At 48.1% G+C, this 20,745-nt stretch overlaps 1 protein-coding gene and 6 non-coding genes across 11 annotated transcripts; 4 read left to right on the top strand and 3 right to left on the bottom strand.

Moving 5' to 3' along the window:
• The first annotated feature begins 1,153 nt into the window (after window positions 1-1,153).
• On the top strand, window positions 1,154-1,248 carry TRNAI-UAU. Its single transcript has 2 exons — window positions 1,154-1,191; window positions 1,213-1,248. It is a non-coding gene; the product is annotated as a tRNA-Ile (tRNA).
• Window positions 1,249-5,367: 4,119 nt separating this feature from the next.
• On the top strand, window positions 5,368-5,449 carry TRNAL-UAG. The gene has a single exon. It is a non-coding gene; the product is annotated as a tRNA-Leu (tRNA).
• A 548-nt stretch (window positions 5,450-5,997) lies between these two features.
• Window positions 5,998-6,079, bottom strand: TRNAS-CGA. The gene has a single exon. It is a non-coding gene; the product is annotated as a tRNA-Ser (tRNA).
• A 4,676-nt stretch (window positions 6,080-10,755) lies between these two features.
• Window positions 10,756-10,829, bottom strand: TRNAT-AGU. Its single transcript has one exon. It is a non-coding gene; the product is annotated as a tRNA-Thr (tRNA).
• Window positions 10,830-12,000: 1,171 nt separating this feature from the next.
• On the top strand, window positions 12,001-12,072 carry TRNAA-CGC. The gene has a single exon. It is a non-coding gene; the product is annotated as a tRNA-Ala (tRNA).
• A 208-nt stretch (window positions 12,073-12,280) lies between these two features.
• On the bottom strand, window positions 12,281-12,362 carry TRNAS-UGA. Its single transcript has one exon. It is a non-coding gene; the product is annotated as a tRNA-Ser (tRNA).
• Window positions 12,363-12,471: 109 nt separating this feature from the next.
• Window positions 12,472-19,766, top strand: TMEM107 (transmembrane protein 107). 5 transcript variants are annotated; one of them, XM_029581470.1, is made up of 6 exons: window positions 12,472-12,572; window positions 13,911-14,025; window positions 14,140-14,207; window positions 14,567-14,667; window positions 16,222-16,327; window positions 18,870-19,766. In XM_029581470.1, the coding sequence occupies exons 2-6, from the start codon at window positions 13,939-13,941 to the stop codon at window positions 18,937-18,939; spliced, it is 432 nt and encodes a 143-aa protein (XP_029437330.1). In that variant the 5' UTR covers window positions 12,472-12,572; window positions 13,911-13,938; the 3' UTR covers window positions 18,940-19,766. The 5 variants fall into 5 exon arrangements, with proteins under 5 accessions (XP_029437330.1, XP_029437328.1, XP_029437332.1 ...); XM_029581468.1 differs by lacking the exon at window positions 12,472-12,572 and adding an exon at window positions 13,205-13,391; XM_029581472.1 differs by lacking the exon at window positions 12,472-12,572 and adding an exon at window positions 13,208-13,391 and having other exon boundaries at window positions 16,231-16,327; window positions 18,870-19,765.
• Window positions 19,767-20,745: the final 979 nt, after the last annotated feature.

Below are 20,745 nucleotides of genomic sequence, written 5' to 3'. Positions count from 1 at the left end.
GGGCTAACTTGCTGGTGTGGGGGTCACGACCCTTAACCAATAAGCCTTCATACTGTTGACGCAACTCCAGTATTGCTCTCTGCTCCAATATTACTCTTTGCTTTAACGGTAGGGGGGGAGGGGAATCAGACTCAGACAGCAACCGAAGACCCTAAATTTTAAGGTCTGGGGAAACAAGTAGCAGTGGGGGTAACTCGCTGATGCGGCTGTTACTACCCTTAACCAATAAGCCTGATACTTTTGATGCTACCACAAGCTTGCTGGGCAGACTGGATGGATCGTTTGGTCCTTTTCTGCCATCATTTCTATGTTTCTTAATAGAATGGGAAGGCACCAAGGGAATCCTTAATCTCTTAATCCATTAAAAAAAAAAAAAAAGACAAACCAATGAGCCAACAGGCGCTATCTGCTCAGTCTACTTTTGGTTTAAATCCCTTTTAGATTCACTGAGATACTACAGAGAGAACACAGCATCCAAAAGTCAGGATGGGTAAGGGGTTGTTTTTTTCCTCCCAGCATCACTATAGCAGAGTCATTCTATCTCCTCAGTTTGCTCCAATGTAATAATTTCACAACAGTGAGGTCTTGTCCTGCCTTAACCTCATTCAAAGCCAGGGGTAGGGTCCTGGAGACAAAGTGTCCACCTCAAAGGTGTCTCCAAGTTGTCCTGATCTTCCCATTCCAGTTTCACGCTGCAGTGTGCCAGCTTGGAAAAGTGCATGGAAAGCCACTGCAAACTTCCCAGAATTCTCCTACCCAGGGCCTCTCATCTCCTTCCTCCAGTCATTTTCTCCAGCTTCGCTCTCTCCCTTCATGAACAAATGATTTTGGCTGCTGTGTTTCTCCACATGAATGCACAAATACAACAGAAAAACATGTAAGGTGATGCCTCTTTATTGGACTAACAATACATTTCTTGATAAGCGTTCAAGAGCTAATGCTTCTCTTCTTCAGGTCAAAATTCTCTCTCCCTTCAGGTATTCACCCTCCCTCCAATCTCTCCGTTCCCTTTCTGGACCCTCTCTCCTGCTCCATGTGAACCCATCCGAGCTCTTCCTTCTATTTGGCCAGCTACTTCTCTTTCCATATCACCCCAGCCGATGTACAATCCTTCCCGTACATCCTCCCATGTTGTCTCCTTTATCGCATCCGTGTTCCAGTGGCGCAATCGGTTAGCGCGCGGTACTTATACGGCAGTACTTGCATGGAGACATGCCGAGGTTGTGAGTTCGAACCTCACCTGGAACACGTCTTTTCCTGCACACTAGTGGCAGTTACGATCCTTAATGGGGCAAATCTGCACGGAGGGGCAACTACTAGCATGAACAACTTGACTCGTAGGTTGGCTCCACCATTTGGTCTTTAGGTGCCGCCATTGCTATTTTATTATATCATGAAAGCCTCCCTGCTATCCCACCACCACTCTCCCTGTACCCCAATACTTCTAAATGTCAAATGTAAAAGCAAACAGTCAAAATGGAGCTCTCCCCGAGATTTATACATTAGAAATGTTCTCCTCCCCTCCAGGTGGCCCTATCCCCAGCTCTCCTTCCGGCTCACCATCAAGACTCTTCTAGGTATTGCACAGGACCAGGCTCCTGGTACGAGCCGAGAGCATAGCCCTGTGCAGCAGAGGGGTGCATGGCAGAGGCCCTGAGAGACCCCCCTAGTCTCATGGCACCCGTTTGATCGCCAGCTTCCCCTCCTCCCCCCCCCCCCCCCCCCACCTAAGTGGCAGGAAGAAAGTGGAGCTGTTGAAACGGCAGCAGCTTCCATCCCAGCAGCAGGGACGTATTTTCTTGGATGTTGTGGTCCTGAAGGTGGCCGACCTCTTGCCTGTCTATGCACACATTTGATTGCCCGCTCATGGATGCCCCCTTTCACCCACTAGATGTCTGCCATGCTCTCCCTTCTCAGTGGAAGGGAGTGGACAGTGGAGTGCCTCAGGGATCTGTATTGGGACCCTTACTGTTCAATATATTTATAAATGATCTGGAAAGAAATACGACGAGTGAGATAATCAAATTTGCAGATGACACAAAATTGTTCAGAGTAGTTAAATCACAAGCAGATTGTGATAAATTGCAGGAAGACCTTGTGAGACTGGAAAATTGGGCATCCAAATGGCAGGTGAAATTTAATGTGGATAAGTGCAAGGTGATGCATATAGGGAAAAATAACCCATGCTATAATTACACAATGTTGGGTTCCATATTAGGTGCTACAACCCAAGAAAGAGATCTAGGTGTCATAGTGGACAACACATTGAAATCGTCGGTGCAGTGTGCTGCGGCAGTCAAAAAAGCAAACAGAATGTTGGGAATTATTAGAAAGGGAATGGTGAATAAAACAGAAAATGTCATAATGCCTCTGTATCGCTCCATGGTGAGACCGCACCTTGAATACTGTGTACAATTCTGGTCGCCGCATCTCAGAAAAGATATAATTGCGATGGAGAAGGTACAGAGAAGGGCTACCAAAATGATAAGGGGAATGGAACAACTCCCCTATGAGGAAAGACTAAAGAAGTTAGGACTTTTCAGCTTGGAGAAGAGACGACTGAGGGGGGATATGATAGAGGTGTTTAAAATCATGAGAGGTCTAGAACGGGTAGATGTGAATCGGTTATTTACTCTTTCGGATAATAGAAATACTAGGGGGCACTCCATGAAGTTAGCATGGGGCACATTTAAAACTAATCGGAGAAAGTTCTTTTTTACTCAACGCACAATTAAACTCTGGAGTTTGTTGCCAGAGGATGTGGTTAGTGCAGTTAGTATAGCTGTGTTTAAAAAAGGATTGGATAAGTTCTTGGAGGAGAAGTCCATTACCTGCTATTAAGTTCACTTAGAGAATAGCCACTGCCATTAGCAATGGTTACATGGAATAGACTTAGTTTTTGGGTACTTGCCAGGTTCTTATGGCCTGGATTGGCCACTGTTGGAAACAGGATGCTGGGCTTGATGGACCCTTGGTCTGACCCAGTATGGCAGTTTCTTATGTTCTCTCTACCTCCCCCCGCCAGCCCCCCAAACCAAGCAAAAGGTGCAAGGGTTTCTTTAATCAGCACACCAGTTCCTCCTTTCTCTGGGGCAGGGGGAGGGGTGGGGGACAGGCTGGGAGCAGATGCTGCTAATTAAATCGCTTTGCTTTCCCGCTCGGGGCCGCTCACCTCCCGCCGCCTAAGCAGCTATTGTTGCCTTTTGATGGCTGCTTAGAGGCCCGTGCACAGCGGAGGAACCCAGTGACTGCACTTTTCCATCTGAGTGGGACCTCCCAAGGAAAGCTGAGGAGCGGCGGGGGAGCTTTCGTTTAAGAGGTAAGGGGCGTGCAGCCTTCGTCCCAGCTTCTCCAGATGTGTAAGGCCAGCCTCGGTGGGCATCCTGCCTCACCTCCTCTCCCCATCCGCTTCCTACCAAATTCCATAATCTCAAGTCGTGTTGTATCCCCGGCACCAATCCATAGCCCAGCGTTCTCCAGCAGGAGATAAACCTGCATGTAACGCGCCTCCAGGCTATGCAGATGTAGCTCCTGCATATTCCTTTCGGATATCCTGAAAGCCCGACTGGCTGTGGGGTCCCCAGGACAGGGTTTGGGAAACCCTGCTCTACAATATTACGGTATACTATATTACAGTATACAATACCAGTGCCCTGCTGCAAAACATGAAACTCTGTGTCCTACACAGTACCAGAGATGCAATACCAGCATCTGGTTAAAAGACAGGAAACAGAGAGTAGGACTAAATGGTCAATTTTCTCAGTGGAAAAGGGTAAATGGTGGAGTGCCTCAGGGATCTGTACTTGGACCGGTGCTTTTCAATATATTTATAAATGATCTGGAAAGGAATACCAGAGTGAGGTTATCAAATTTGCCGATGATACAAAATTATTCAGAGTAGTTAAATCACAAGCAGACTGTGATACATTACAGGAGGACCTTGCGAGACTGGAAGATTGGGCATCCAAATGGCAGATGAAATTTAATGTGGACAAGTGCAAGGTGATGCACATAGGGAAAAGTAACCCTTGCTGTAGTTACACGATGTTAGGTTCCATATTAGGAGCTACCACCCAGGAAAAAGATCGAGGCATCATACTGGATAATACATTGAAATTGTCGGCTCAGTGTGCTGCAGCAGTCAAAAAAGCAAATAGAATGTTAGGAATTATTAGGAAGGGACATCCTGAAACTCTGACGGGTTAGGCGTGCCCCCAGGACTGGGTAGTGCAATATACCCACAATATTAGACGCATACTATATGCTGAGGTATCCAGGCTATGGGGGAAAAGAAAGTCCTCTCTGATGGTCCAGCTGGATTTAATGTTGCCTCCTCCTCCATCCCCTTTGGGTGCCACAGGGCAGCACGCCGGCTCTTTACCTGCTGCTGGCAGGAACCAGCCTGCATATAAGGGGGGGGGGGGGGGGGAGCAGAGGCCTGTCCACCAGAGCTCAGCCCTTCCTTTGATCTGCACATATGCAAAGAGCTATTTCATTAAAAAAAAAAAAAGGTGAGGGCAGAGATTAACGCTCCCGGATGGTTAAGCAAGCTCCGTGGAACAAAAGGTTATGCAGCAACGAACGTGCCCGCTGCTCCTCCCAATGGCAAGTCAAGGAGCATTAAGTAAAAGGACTGAATAGGTCTCTGGCGATTCTGCTGTTTGCAGCTCTCCCTACCCCCTCACTCTGCTCTTTGATGATTGTGACTCCTTTTGCTGTATTAGCAAACCAAATGAATCTCTTTATCAAATATGGTCTCCAAAACGTGTGCTCTGCAAAGTCTTTCGATGTTCCTCCTAAAGGCATAGCTCGACTAGAACTCTGATTCCTCCTTCCTGCTATCGCGCAAGGAAAGAAGGGTCAGAGAAAAGTGATGAGGAGTCCTCTTTAGAAATTGCCCAGTACCCAAAAGTCATCGGCAAAGAGCGGTAATTAGCAACAAAAGGGGCTACAGGAGCATGAATGGCATTCATTATTACTTTATTTTCTGCTTAAATTATCCCAGGAAAAAAAGCATATGAGAATAATAATAATAATAATAATAACAGAGGGTGCATCCTTTCTATTGAACTAAGATAAATAGATTTTTAGACTAGCTTTAGGCATTTAACCCTCCTTACCTCAGGTCTAAATACAACGAGCAGAAAGGAAATGGACTAGAAATATGCTTTGTTATTCTTAAGTGTCTCATTGTGGAAATGTTGCTTTTTTTTTTTTTAAGTGAGACGCATGATGCAGTGCGAACCCTTTTGTAGATGGTGCTCTCCAGGGCTTTTTCTCAGTTCGTGACCTGAGCTCACCTGCACCAACTTCCGCCACCTGAAGATCCAGCCAAGGAAATCCCAAGAAGGAAGGTACAGCACCTGTGGTAGCGTGGCCGAGCGGTCTAAGGCGCTGGATTTAGGCTCCAGTCTCTTCGGAGACGTGGGTTCGAATCCCACCGCTGCCAAGTTCGTTTTTCTCATTCTGAGGCATTTATTTAGTTGCTATTTTCACTTAAAAAGGATTTTAAAATTATAGCAGAGAATTCTGAATCTAATGACCCTTTCCTTTAGCAAAAAAAAAAAAAAAAAAAGAAAAAATAGCTGTCTGTGTTTCCCACATAAGGGATTGTGCTGAAAGATCTAATTTGTGGTAAGGAAAAGAGGACTCCTCCCAGAACAATAGAAACAATGTATGTTGATATATTGTAAAATGTAATGAATGTTCCAAGGGATTTTTCCATTTTAGAAACACTCCAGAATACCTTTGTTTTTTTGTAAACATACGCAGTTTGTCTGTTTATGTATGTAGCATGAGGGGGGGGGGAAATAATCAGACAGAGGGGAAGAATTAATAATACCCTCACGCCTGATCTTATGAGAGCATCCCCTCTCCCCAGCTCAGGAGGGCAGAGAGAGATTGCACCCTGAGAACCCTGCCTAGCGGGCAGATGTTGCCAGATGTTTTCGGTAGACCATGAAGCTCTCGGATGAGAAAGAAAAGGCGAGCTCGGAGCGCTGCGAGCAGGATTCGAACCTGCGCGGGGATACCCCATTGGATTTCGAATCCAACACCTTAACCACTCGGTCATCGCAGCTGCACCGGTGAAACTCTCCCAGATTGCCCTATGCCTTGTGCCTTGGCCATGTTCCTCGCTGCAATGTTTAGGCAATCTTCCTTCCTCAGTCAGGAGCCCACGGGGGCTGGGAGGTTGTAGCTCAGGACTGCCTAACTAAATCCGCAACACAATTTTACACTCTCATGATGCATTTCTTGAGTGGCTTTTAGGCGTGTAGTTCCCATCCTCAGGTCCAAAACAAGACTGCACTGCCAGAAAACACTAGTGAATGACAAAGTACATGGCAATGTTCATTTAGCTGGAGTCCTTTCTTTGGAAAGAAGGTGACGAGTAATAGGACTTTATGTCTAGTAGTGAATTAACCCACCCCCCAAGTCTCTGATAAATGCTTTCCTACCATTTTAACTTCAAATGTCTTGCATTCCTGAATTGTTTTACATTTACCTTTTATTATCCTAATTATGAGGTCATAGATGCAGTGGTCTCTTGCTCATGCTCTCTTTCGGATAGTAGAAGGACTAGGGGACACTCCATGAAGTTAGCATGGGGCACATTTAAAACTAATCGGAGAAAGTTCTTTTTTACTCAACGCACAATTAAACTCTGGAATTTGTTGCCAGAGAATGTGGTTCGTGCAGTTAGTATAGCTGTGTTTAAAAAAGGATTGGATAAGTTCTTGGAGGAGAAGTCCATTACCTGCTATTAAGTTCACTTAGAGAATAGCCACTGCCATTAGCAATGGTTACATGGAATAGACTTAGTTTTTGGGTACTTGCCAGGTTCTTATGGCCTGGATTGGCCACTGTTGGAAACAGGATGCTGGGCTTGATGGACCCTTGGTCTGACCCAGTATGGCATTTTCTTATGTTCTTATGTTCTTATGCTGTTTTGGACCTGAGGAAGGGAGCAAGGAAATGTATGAATTGAATCCAAAAACAAAGCACCACCTTATATATATTTGTCTTTGTTTGTTAACCTTTATTTACACTCAAGACTCTTCTCCAATTCAATGTCTCTGAGAGCAGACCATGATGGGTCAGGCTATAAGTCCTACACTAGCGAGTCCTACATCCCACTAACCTATTCCGTTGCTGTTATGAGGGAACTAAGGAACAAAAGGGGGGGGAGCCTTAAAAATCAAGTGAAAGGGGGAGATTAGGGGAGCTAATTATAGAGGATGGGGGCCTGGGTACTGGGAACACAAATCAGTCCTCGTGAGAAAGATCTCACCCAACCCTGGGTATATCAACTGGATCCAGCGTTCACTGCACTGTGCCTGTAGCCAGGGGAGCAGTGCTGCTGCAAACCGAGAGCAAAATGATTGTAACTGTACTGTTCAGTCCTCGTTCCCCAAAGGCCCTGCACAGACTGTGTCCTCACAGGGAGGGACTTTTAGCCCATATGGGACTATCTGCAGCTAAATGACTACACCTCTTCCAAACCTCCACCGAAGTCATCACTATGCTAGGGGGAGGGGCGCACTGCTTGCTTAATTACTCGAGTCCCCCCCCGTTCCCCCCCCAAACAGCTGTTGCAAAGTCCCCCTTTCACATCACTTCCTGCCCTGTGTTTGAGCAAAGTGATTAAAATCGGGTCCTGGATGTAATTCCCTCCACCCCCCTTCCATGACCCGCAGCCCCTAAACCTGACTGTGGATGAATGAAAGGGAAAAAGAGGAAGGGTTAAGACCCTTGTATTAAAGCAACGTTTAAAATTCGGTTTAGAAGGGGATTATCTGCAGCACCCTTTCACTGGGGACCCCTCCAATCCCCCCTCCCCGTTCTCCTCTTTACTCTTGGCTGCTCCCTGGATCTAAGCCCTTTTAATTCGCTTTGTTAGGAGCAGATTAAGGTCAGTCTCCTCTTGGCATAAGGATTCTGTAATGTAATAAAAAAAAAAAAAATCCCTGAGCAAACATCCTGGGGGATACCGACCAAGCAGCCTTTGACGCATGGAAGAGGAGGGTATGGGGATAACATTGTGGGGTTGGGGTTTTTTGGTGCAATTAACTAGCAGAAACCCAAACTGGTTATTGTAGCAGCCGGTATACCAGTATTGACACTTATTGTATTAAGTGTAGACGCTATGACAGCAGGACCTGTACATTATTATTATTTCACAGTGTAATGCATAGCCCCGCCCTTTCACAGACATCTCCTATTTCACAGGATGCGATGTTTTTACATTATCGCCTGGTGTCATACAGAACTGTCTCGCAGAGTCTCTCATAATTATCTCTTGGGGTGACAGAGACTCCAGTAATGTCTCAGTAGGATATGAAGGGTGTTACCTCACAGTCAGGTCAATCCCATACCGAGCGGTAGGAAGAGCTGCGTTAGTGCCCGGCGCACCCGCGGTTGCCGCATGCACAGTGCAGCTCACCTACCGCTCGATCCTGTATGTAAATAGCTTGCAAATGCAAGCTGCGTCTAAGAAGCGTCCGTGAAGCGTTAGGCCCGCGCAACCCATTTTACTGTATAGAGCACCTATACAGTACCCTGGGTGCGCGGGCCTAACGCTTCACGGACACGCTGGTATCTGTATCTGTACTTTTTGCATCCCCCCTCCGGACATCGGCAAGGACGACTCCCTCTCCTGCCTCCAGCTGCCCGCGAAGATGGACGCTTGCACGGGCGAAAGCGGCCCCCCGTTCGTGCAATTGGGCCGCTCAAGACGTGACGTCACATGCCGTGACGCCAAACGTCGTGACGTCACGCCTTGAGCGGCCCAATTGCACGCACAGGGGCCGCTTTCGCCCATGCAGGCTTCTATCTTTGCGGGCAGCTGGAGGCAGGAGAGGGGAGCCGCGGTCGTCCTTGCCGATGTCCGGAGGGGGGCTGCAAAAAGTAAGTCGCTTCGTCGCTTTACACTGCCAGTCCCCCCTCCCCTCCTCCCGGAGCAAGGCTGCTTTTCGCGCCTGCCTCGGGAGGAGGGGAGAGAGGACTGGCAGTCCCGAGCGTAGGATTGCCCGTCCTCTCCCCTCTCTCTCTTTTTGGAGTCCATCATCGCGGGCAGCTGGAGGCAGGGGAGGGGAGCCACGGTCGTCCTCTCCTATGTCCGGAGGGGGGCTGCTGCTCCCCTCGCTCTCTTGCTACTTTTTTTTTTTTTTTTTCGTTTTTTCTGCTTTGGTTGCTTGCTTCGGGAGGAGGGGAGGGAGGGCTGACAATCCCGAGCGTAGGATTGCCCGTCCTCTCTCCCCTCGCTCTCTTGCAACTTTTTTTTTCGCTTTTTTTTTTTTTTTGCTTCGGGAGGAGGGGAGAGGACTGGGGCTGCCCCGGAGACCAGCACCCATGGACGCGGCCAGGGCAGGAGAGCGGGGGCTGGGGGAAAGTTTGCCGCCTACCCTTACCCCTGCCTCTAACGCAGGGGTAAGGATAGGCGGTAAGTTAGCAGGTTAAACGCGCGGCAAAATGGCAGGGTAAAATAGCGATAGTCGGGGCGCGCGTTACTGGATGGTAGGGAATAGCTAATTCGATCGTTTACATGCAATATACATGCCGCGCGCGGAAGGAGTTGCCCGGGGATTTTAGGACGCGGTAGGAGTAGGTTAAAGGGGATAGTGTATCACGGGTTGGACTAACGCGGCCGAAAAGTGAGTAGAAAGCCGGTTAGGAGCAGGGTAACCGCGGCCGCACTTTACTGTATTGAGCTGAGTGTGATAGCTGATCATGCCACGGTGCTATGACGTGATACAGTGCAGTCTCTCTCTCCCTGTGTGTCTTATGTTACCGATTTTCTTTTTTAAATTTTGCTCTGGAAATGCGCACGCATCTCCCACTTTCCCCCAAATCATCCTTTCTCCTCAGGTCTCCCATGGCAGAAGAAACTGCCTTCTCCACCCTAACCCCTCCCCCAAATGCAGCAGCTTGGCTCTATGGTGCAGTGGGAAGCTTGGTTTAGGTTTTTCAAGGTTGTGGGTTCGAGTCTCACCCCCTCGGATGTTGAAATTTTTGAACTTCATATTAAGGAACGTTACTCCTCCCTTGTTTCCAAGCGATTGGATTAGCCTACTTCCTTCCCTAATTAGCTGAGTGAAGGGTTAGCAGGGGCTTGAAGGTGCAATCACAGGTACATTCATAGATTCAAAGCGGATCGTTTGGGAAAGCGAGCAACAGCATAAGCAGCACAACTATATTTGCAGGAAGAACTGGGTACATTTTCCTTTAAAGCGATTTGTAGCGCTAGATGTAAGAGGACGTACACGCTGCTGGCCTATAGACCTCAGATGCAGTCTGCACGAAACAGGTCAGCTCCTGCCCTCATAAGCCTTCCTCCCGGATATCAACCTAGCGAGATCTTCCAACGCGGGGTGCGCCTGCCTGCTTAAAAGGGATGAGCTGGAATAATATCCGCAGCTTTATTCACGTACAAAAGAAAAATAAATAGCAGTCCTCTCCCCCCCCCAGTCTCGCCACCTCCATCCTGTGCATGTTTATTATAAGAAAATGATTACGTCCTCTTGTAGCAAGTACAACCCCAGGCTTTTAATGCCTCTGTCGCTTGCATGTCACAGTGCATCCTGCAAAAGAGGTCACCCACTCATCCCCGGTAAGGAAGCTAAACTTGAGATCTAGGCATCTGCATAACAGCCATTTTAAAAAGCTACAAGCATAACGAGACTGGGAAACAAATGAAATCCAGGGGTATTTAAAAAAAATAAAATAAAAGAAAGGTGGGGGGTGTGTTAAAAAAAAAGGCACCGCTGGGATTCGAACCCAGGATCTCCTGTTTACTAGACAGGCGCTTTAACCAACTAAGCCACGGCGCCTTGTGTTGGTCGCCCTCTTTTCCGCTCCTAATATCAGGAGAGCCGGGCAGGTGTGGGACGGAGGTAAATCGTCTTCAGGCCGCTGTTTTACCAAAACGTGGCCGACGGATGGTGAGGATTCTCCCCCCCCTTCCAATCACATCTGCAAACACTGGCGCGCAGCACAAACTCTTCCTGGTGGCTTCTTTTGGAAGGCGTATAATAAATAATGCATGCAGGTCAAGGTATGGTTTATATACAATCTACATAACTTCCTAGGAGTACGTGAATCTGGGTATATAAACATCTGTGGGTGGAATCGTTTTCTCTCCAGCTGCTGCATGCATTCACACTTTGCACACAGTAGGGTAAATACACCTGTAGGGGTCCCTCATTCCCTTTATCAAAGACAGAGATTCTAGCTTTTAATGCCAAGGGAGTATATAACGCTGGAAAGTTAGCCACAATTGCATGAATTTAGTCCAGTTTAAACAAAATAATAAAATAAAAGGGCTCAACCCCAGCTTTCTTTCTACATTAACACGACCAAAGATAATATGAGAGGTTTTGCGTTGATGCCGGATTGCCGGATATTTGTGGGTGCGGAGGTGGCATATGGCACAGTGCCCAGCGGCCGGGGGATTTGGGGGGTAACCATGAGATTGGGAGACTGGAAAGGTTCTCAGCAGAGTAAAACCCCATCGCCTCTTCCTTTCATCACCCTTATTGTGGTCGGTTGTCGCCTACAGCATCATCCCTCTCTGGGCACAGGGCTCGCCTACAGCATCATCCCTCTCTGGGGTGCAGCACCAGGCTGGGCACAGGGCACAGGGCACAGGGCACTCCCCCCCCCTTCGTGTAATACAGACAGTACTGCCTATTGCAAACACAGGAGCCCGGCAGTGCAGCAGACAGGAAGGATTTCACCACTTAATTAATCAGCAGCAGCAGCATTGAGGAGGGGGGGGGGGGGTTCTAGGGGCGGTGGTCAGAGCTCCCCATTTACCCTTTGTTTCTGCCTCGTGCTGCCCCTGGCCCTGCTGATTTTGAGAAATGAAGACTGAGGGACTCATTCCTTCCTCGATTCAGCCTGTGAAGAAGATTACCCAAAATATATTACAAATATCCGAGAGCTTGCACCCAGATCCGAATCACTGGGCTATTACAGGCCTAGGAGACGGGTGTTGTAAGAGGGGATGTAGCTCAGTGGTAGAGCGCATGCTTCGCATGTATGAGGCCCCGGGTTCAATCCCCGGCATCTCCATTCTGAGAGTAACTCACTTTTGCTCTTTTTTTTTCGCTTTGTGTGCCTTACATTTCAGCCAACACTGTCGTGGCTGCATAGGCGCCTCATTAGAAATGGTTCATCCTATCCTTTTACAGAGATCAAAGCTCCTAATCTTAAGGGACAACAGCCAGTCCCTTAAGAACACAAAGGACCCCAAATTAAAAAAAAAAAAAAAAAAAAATTTCGCTGTGAGCAGGATTTGAACCTGCGCGGGAATAACCCATTGGATTTCAAGTCCAACGCCTTAACCACTCGGCCATCACAGCTTCACATACAGCAGCCTCTCCGTTCCCTTTGTCATCAGCGTAAGCCGCTCCCTGTACTAAAGTTTCAATAATAGATAATGCAAGGCGGGAGATAACAGCTAGGCTGCACCCGGGGCAAATACATACACTACAGAAACTAACAAATGTATTGCATGGGAATAATCTTAGGAGGGCACAGTTCTAGAGGCCGGTGAGCAGGATCAGGACATGGTGAGTGTGTGCTCCCTCTCCACTTTGCTGGTGAAAGGAGGAGCAGCCAAAAAGTGACATTTGCCGCCGTCCTACCATTGCTTTCAGCGATCTGACTGCCAGGGAGGGTAAGCAGAGGAAGAGCAGTCTTTAAAAGGTGGCCATGCTTCGATGGATTTTACCAAGGTGGCGGTTTGCATTCTGAGGATGCATCAGTAGCAATAAGGACCACTGGCACGTGGTGGCGAGAATGAGGAATGATCATTGCCTCGATTCCAAAATGGAGACCATGCTATACAGTAGCTGTATGGTAAGCCTGTGATTCTGGCCCTCAATTACACATTGACAGGACACAACAGAAACAAACTAAAACCAAGTTGCTTATTTTTTTTGCTTTGTCTACTTGGTCAGCTTTTATTAACTGATGATTTATTTGGTGTGTGGGTATATATATATCGTCCAGCAAACCGCCGCCTTGTCGAGGGCTGGGTGGACTGCTGAAACCCTGACACCTCCTCTTTCTCAGCAACCGCCACCATTTTGTTACTCGCAAAGGTTTTTCTGCCACTAACAAAAATGGCGGCGGCTTTGGCATCAGATCAGACGCGGTCACATGCTTCGCTCTCGTCCCTCCCCGCACTCCTTCGACTCCTTCCGCCGCCCTCAGGATCTCGCGAGCCTGCGCTTTTCTCCGCTTCCCGCGGAGGGCAAAACTCGCGAGGCTCGGGGTGGAGCGCGCGGGACAGTTGTCGGGCGGTTGCTATGGGCGACGCGGCGGGTCGCCGCTGGGGCTAGGCCGCGCAGCCTGCAGCGGTCAGACGGAGAGGCCGGTGCTCTCCGGTGAGGGGGGGGGGAATAATAATAACTACCATTCGGAGGAGGACGTCCTCCGCCGACGTCATGAATTAGTATGGGGCGGGGGAGAGGAGGGGGCGACCTCTGCCATTCTGGGGACTTGATGTGTGACGTCACATGGCAGCGGCAAGGACTACCGATCCCACAGTGCACCTGTAGGGAGGCATCCAGGTCAAAGTTTAAAGCATGGGTGGAGTGGGGTCTAGGGATTGGCCAAGCCCCAGAGAAGAGCTGTAGTTGCATGAAGTTCTCTTCCCCTCCTGGGGTATAGTGCTATGTGCCTCCCTGAGCTGAATCTATCTATCTATCTACCGTATATAGATAGATTCAGTGCTACGTGCTTCTCTCTGGTGGGTGAATATGTATTCTGGTACCTGTCTCGCTCTGGTGAATGGATGTATATGGTGATACATGCCTGCCTGGTGAATGGACTTGCATAGTGCCACATCCTAATGTTCCGTGCCTCCCTCTGGTCTCTGAGTGCTTTCCATCTTTCTGTTTCAGCCTTTGGAGATCCTCCACTCGCACCACAATGCCAGTGATCAGCAGCCTGGTACCATCACGCTTCCTCACCCTGGTGGCACACCTGGTCATTGTCATCACCATCTTCTGGTCTCGGGTATTGTCCCCTTGGCCTTTGCCATCACGTGGAATTTAGGGAGATGGAACTCCATTTCTCTTTCTGCCAGATTTCTGGCTCAGCTTCACACTCTCCCGCTTTCTTCTCTCACAGGAGAACAATGTCCTGGCTTGTCTACCCCCGACTTACACCAAGGAGGAGTACAGCAGCCGGGATACGGAGTAAGTCACAGTTTGAGCCCTTGGGAGCTCAGCACACCAGGCCTTTACTGAACCACAGGGAGTGAACAGATGATCCTTGTGTGATGGATGCTATAGTGCAGTTCTGCACCTCTGTGTGCTGGAAAGGGTTGTGTCCTGCAGACTACAGATAACATTTTGGAGAGCAGGAATAATTAAAGTAATAGACTGGGAACCAGGAAAATTTAATTTGACTCCTATTTCCCCCCCTGGCCCTTTATCTCCTGTTGCCTTAGGTACTCACTTAGATTATAAGCTCTCTGGAGCAGGGGGATATTATACCCTGGCGTAGATGCTAAAATAAATGAATGCTGGAAAACTTCTTTCTGCTTCTCTTACAGAATGATTGTGGCACTCTCTGTAACTCTGGGCTTGTTTGCTGTAGAACTGGCCGGATTCCTGTCGGGTGTGTCCATGTTTAACAACACTCAGAGCCTGATCTGTATCCTTTCAAGAAACTCCACGTTCTCCCTTTACGGCACTTTTCCGGTTTAGCTAATGCCCACACGCCGTGCTATATAAAGAAAGATGGGGCGCTTAGCTGCACTGTTAGCAACAAGGTGATCTCAGCGTGCACGGTTGTGAAAAACGTGTCCCATATGGATAAGAGCTGACCTAACATTCATTCCACCAGGATTGTGTTATGCAGACTGGCACAGGCATAGTGATGATTTGAAGACTCTGACCTATTGTCAGGGCCGGCTTTGGGCACAGGCAACATAAGCACAGGCCTAGGACACCAAATTCTGAAGGACTCCCACAAGCTGGGATTCCTCCTGCTGGGGACAAAGCCCCCCTACTTCCAGTCCTCTGCTTATGGGAGCCATAATCTAAAATCTAGCACTGCTGATTATCCAACATGTGCCGCCTCCTCACCCCGGCCTACTCTGCCTTAGGCAGCAGAGGAGCTTTGCTTGCCCTTGTTTCTGACTCCTTGCTTCCTGCCCAGGGAGTCAAAGTGACTCCTTCCGGCTCCCTGCGCATGGAGTTGTGAAGCAGCGCCATCTGTTGGTGTGCTGGTGGAACTGAAAGGGGTTGGCAGCATGTACATATTAGCGTGTTTCATTCTTGCTTCTGGATTTGAAACCCGTTGTAGTTGCATTCCTTGAGTACTGTCCAGGAAGAACATACTTCTTAGCAGGATGTTTCAGTAACTAGCTTAGACTGCTCTACCTCGATGAGAATAAAGACGCTAGCATCCCCTGGTGCAACTGTCATAAGGTGCATGGTCATATTACCCTGGGATACAATCTGTGGGCTGAGGCATCAGTTCTTGCTGCAGGGATGTTTCCTGCAGAGATCATGGAGGTTGTTTCCCCCCCCCCCACCGATTGCCAGCAGGCTCCAGATTTTCAGGACAAGTTGATCCAGTCCTTGTTTTGCCTCATTGACTTGTGGTTCTGATTTCCCGATTGCATGGCCTAAGGAAAGCTCAGCTATGGTACCTGTTGAAGATGGCTTTAGTGTGGTCCCCATGGGAATCGGGAACCGCAAATGTAGAAACACATTCCTGTTTATAAGTAGGAGGTATTTCTTCCTTCACGGCGATGCTTAAGAATAGCAGGACTACAACTCTGCACATGCACTGGGGTAAAACTGAATCAGTCTGCCCTGAGTATTTGGAGCCAGTTGGCAACCCTATTTGGTCCGCAGCCTCTGCCTAGCTGTAAAACAGTGGCTCCCCTCCTGTTGTTTCTCCCTAACAATGGCTCCTATCGCAGCGACAGGTGCTCATGCCAGTGCTGCGGTGGCTCTCCTTTTCTTCCTGTTTGAACAGTGGGGCTGCAGCATCTACTGGTGGATATTTGCCTTTTGCAGGTCAGTGTCCTACCCTGTCCTGTGTGCTACCGCGTTGGCCTCCCCCCTACGGCCGGGAGCCGAATGCACAACCCTCGTCTACCTGCTGTGCCACTTCTTTAAGTGGCCAAGAGATGGCAGTGCAAGAGCGGGGCTTGGTTTTCTCTCCTGGTGGTGTTTTTTGTTTCCCTAACGGCAGGCCCTACAGCCTTGAGCGCGCACTGCAGCGCTTCCATCAGCCTCTCCTTCTTCGTCTTCCAGAAGTGGGAGTGCTTCACGTACTGGTACATCCTAGGCTTCTGCAGGTAGATGAGCGTGCTGGTGAGGGGGGCGGGGGAGGGGTTGTGATCTGGAAAGACGCCTTGTTCATACCGAGAGCAGGGAAGAGGCAGAAGCTCAGGAAGTGCTGTTATCTAAAGAGTTCCTTCTATGCGCTACACTTAGAATTTGCTGACTTGATAGTAACATAGCAAATGACCACAGAAAAAGGCTGAAATGGCCCATCCAGTCTGCCCAGCAAGCTGTCTCCGATTGTAACTGTCGTTCTGTGCAGGTTGCCTTTCTTGGAAACACGATACAGTCCTTACAGTGTGGGGCGGCACAACCGCTCCCTGCAAGTCACCCCCTCCTGATTTGTTTCCATCACTGCAATAAGGGATCCTCTGTGTTTATTCCCAGGGCTGGTGCTGGCATTTTTTGCTGCCCTGTGCGAAAAAGTGCAGTGCTGCCCCCCCCACTCCCCTGTTCTAATTTTTTTTAACACAAACCTTTTGTCGTTTCCCCCCAGTAACCAACACACAATTTATCTGATGACGTGGACTCAGTCCTTGAAAGTTCATGCTTTTTAATAACTTGGTTGGTCTATAAGGTGCCACTCAATTACTGTCATTTCAACACTCAGTAGAAACAGTCTCACGCCCTGTCCAAGTTCCCCTTCTGCTCACTCCAGTAATCAAAACTGTTAAAATGAATACACTCCCCTGAGCCTATTTTACCCCCATCCACAATTTCTAAATTGTGCTGGAATGATCCCCACCTACCAGTACATAAAATTGGTGCTGGCTGGGCCCAGTAGCCAGCATCAGTTTGTTGTAGAGAAAAACATGCACTGCTGTGGTGCCAACCACAAACCCTGCAAAAAAAAGACACTTGAACTCATATAGTACTATTGTAATGTGTCGTAGGTGTGTGTTTGGCCCTTGGACAGCCAACAATATAGTAAAAATCCCATACCAAAACAGTACTAACTGCAAGCATTCAAACAGGAACAACCCTATCTATGAAAAGGCCCGAAAACACCTCCTATTAGGAGAGCAAAACAAACCAGTCTGCTCTAAATTCCTGCATAGAAACTAGACATGCTAGCAGAATACCTCAATTCGCTTACACATGCAGAACACAGACAGACCCTCACCAGATGCAGAATAAAGAGACCAGAAAGTATAAATAAAAATGTGTAGATAGAAACTGAACTGGAAACTGCAACAATGAAGTAATGGAAAAACAGAAACATCATGAGTCCTCATAAATCAAACAATAAAATCAGGAAATAGAAATCAGTCATAATAAACCAAAGTAATAAAAATAATATTGCCAAACAGATGACACATAGAATAACATCCAATAATTAAGAACTCATATAATAAAGTTTTACAAATTTCCAAACAGCAATAAAGTATTTCAAAATAGCAGACACATCAAACACCCAATAATTAAAACAAGAAGGGAAAAATCCCCCATTTCTCATATCTGAAAACTTTTGATTTCCAGTCACCCTGAGCTTGTGGATTAGTGGGGGTGGTAAAACTCCCCCTCCCCCAAGGCAGATCCCCATTCATACACAAACGCATCCAAGACAGGCTCCCATTCACACCCATCCACCCTCCCAGCTCAGGCAGACTCCCATTCAGTTATGCATCCCAGGCAGTTTCCCATTCTCATACACACAACCATCCCCCCAGGTAGGTTCACACACACAGACACACATTCCCCCCCTCCCCCTCCAGGCTTCATTCACATCCCCCAGGCAGGCTTCATTTACACACACCCGCCTAGGCAGGCTTCATTCACACACAAATACACAACGTCTGTGTAGGCGGTGTCCACGGGTCTCTTTTGCTGCTGCTGCCACCTGGTGCCTCATTCCTTCAGAGTGCCCAGGATTCGTCACAAAGCTGTAAGCATTCTTCCTGCAGCTGCTCCGCGGTACTCAACACTCGCACTGCTAGCACTTCCTGTATGCTTACCTCGTGCATTGTGAGCTGCTCATAGAGGAAGTGCTAGTACCGCGAGTAATGAGTACCGCGGGACCGTCCAGCAGCCTTTCGCTGCCCCCATTCCTGGGCCCCCTTCCATCGCAGCTGCCGCCCTCCCGGGTGTGCCACCCCATGCAATTGCATGGTTTGCATACCTACTAGGGCCGGGCCTATTTATCCAATGCTTTTCTAATTCTCCTACCATCTTTGTCTCCACCACCTCCTCTTGTAACCATCAGCCTGTGAAAAAATATTTTCTGATGTTGTTCCTGAGTCTGCCTCTCTGTAGCTTCAAGCTGTGACCCCTAGTTCTCCGGCTTCCTTTCCCTGTTCATGACATCATCAGACTGTGTCCAGTTTAACCTCTGGTGATCTCATAATCTGGGAGCACAGGCCAAGCCGACAGTTTCCTCAGTAACTCAGAGGTTCACTTGCTTTGGGGTCTGTATCACACAGGATTTCCTATGTCTGGATGCTATGGGGTTGGTCTCCCCCTTCAGGCCCTGATTCTTCTGAGCCTTTGGGATTATGGTAAGAGATCCCTGGTGTTTGCACTTCGTAGTCTTGATCTCTCTTTTTGTTTCTTACCCAGTGCATTGCCTGCCTTCATAGAAGTCATCCTCTTCATTGCCGTCTTTGGTTTGAAGAAGAAGCCCCTTTGAGCAGTCCATGGTATGGAGAGACATTAGACTGAGCAGGGCAGCCCCTCCTTTCGCTCAGCAGGAACCTGGTGTAGGTTATTCTGGGGGAAGACCCGCAGGGGCCTGTCCATTGGATCCTTTCTGTCTGCACATTCCTGACGCCGGGCAATACTTTGAACTTACCGGGAAACAGTGTACAGACAGTTCATTTTCTATCCTACTTTGCAGCCAACCTCCCTCCCTTTTTCCTCCTAAGGCAGAATTTGATCGCTGAAATCAGGGTCTGTGGCAGTTCACTCCAGAGCTGGTGCCATGACTGGCTCTGATCTGCTCTGTTCTTCAAAAGTTATGTGGGGAAAGTGGAGAGAAGGCAGTGTGTGAAATTTCTCCATTGTATGATTCATGGACACGGAGGCCTGAGCATGCTCAAGGCATTTAATCACTCATCATGTTAGTAAGGGCATGCAGAAACCCGGCCAGGAGAGTGAAAGCCCAGATACCTCTCATTAGATGTTCTCCTTTTGTATTTTCCAGTGGTTCTCAAGCTGGTCCTGGCGGATCAGGATATGCACAGTGAATAGGCATGAGAGAGATTTGGTCAGGCCTGGCTTGAGAAACACTGCTTTATAGAAACCTGGGCCCTGTTTGTGTACTGATAAACTCTACTGCTCCTGATCTTATGGATAATGTTTCACAATGCTGGTATCCCCACAAATTGTTACATATGAGTGAAAGTGTATATGTCTACTGTATCTGATTTTATACATCCTCATGCCATTTAATAAGCAAATCTTGTTTTTGATATTTAAATAAATAAGCTTAATATTTAAAAAATTGTTTTATTCATTTTTGTGGAACTTGCAGTCTGGACATTAGCTATGCACCTGCAGAGAGAGAGAGAGAGTGGGGGAAGGACAAAGGGGCAATATAGGAAAATAGAGTGTCACTGACACCTCCAATAAACTAGCAGAGGTACACTGTGAAAGGGACAAGGCACCACTTCCATACTCACACTTTCCCACCCGCCACCAGAGTTTTCTGGCTGTACCCGTCTGACTCTGGTCTGCAGCTCATAGTGGAGAGTGCTACCTTAGCTTGTACGGCCGATGGCGACAAAAACTGAGGCACAGATGTAGAGGGAGACTCCCCAAGGAAAAGAGCAACTGAGGGAAGGAGCAGGAGGTCACGGAGCTCATGGCGCACCCGTAGAAGACACTCATATCCTGCGGTGCCAGGAACGCTGCAAAGGTGGCACCTTTCAGATGTCAGACATGCAATGCAGGATGAAGACCTCCTGCTCTGAGATGTACATTTCCCACTGCTCATGATTTAGGCTTGTGTGGGCCAATCTGTGGTAACCTTTGGGTCAGAAAAACAGGCAAAAAAAGCAGCTGCAAGCAGATTTGTGTGGATTACAAATGACACTTACACAGATTGTTGCAGACAGTGTGTTTATTGCAAACCAGTATGCTCTTTAAAAGTAAATTTTCAAAGTCACAATTCATTATTTCTCTGTATTTCTTTTTGTAAAATAAAATAAAAAACTGAAAAATGCTGCTTGCGTAAGTATTCAATGTCTGTGCTGTGGAAGCTCTGAGTTTACACAGATGAACGATATTGTCCCAACAATTGGCCTCTACCTGTGAATCATTAAAAAAGGTCAGGTTTTCTGGATAAAAGGCCCCCTTGAGCACTGTTGGATCAATTGTGAGGACATGGAAGCTGCATCATACCAGCCAGATACTGCCTAGAGAAGGCTGGCCCTCAAAACTCAGCATCAGAACAAGGAGACTTGTGAGGGAAGCATCAGAGAGGTCTACAATCACT

This window comes from Rhinatrema bivittatum, chromosome 16, assembly GCF_901001135.1.
Source record: "Rhinatrema bivittatum chromosome 16, aRhiBiv1.1, whole genome shotgun sequence".
Classification (NCBI taxonomy): Eukaryota; Metazoa; Chordata; class Amphibia; order Gymnophiona; family Rhinatrematidae; genus Rhinatrema; species Rhinatrema bivittatum.
This window is presented reverse-complemented; position numbering and strand designations above follow the sequence as displayed.

Excerpts from the sequence above, each read along its gene's own strand:
- TMEM107 (XM_029581470.1), top strand. The coding sequence starts at position 13,939 with ATGCCAGTGATCAGCAGCCTGGTACCATCACGCTTCCTCACCCTGGTG. Across the intron at positions 14,668-16,221 it reads CAACACTCAGAGCCTGATCT|GCCCTACAGCCTTGAGCGCG; the intron begins GTATCCTTTCAA and ends CCCTAACGGCAG. Across the intron at positions 16,328-18,869 it reads TACATCCTAGGCTTCTGCAG|TGCATTGCCTGCCTTCATAG; the intron begins GTAGATGAGCGT and ends TTTCTTACCCAG.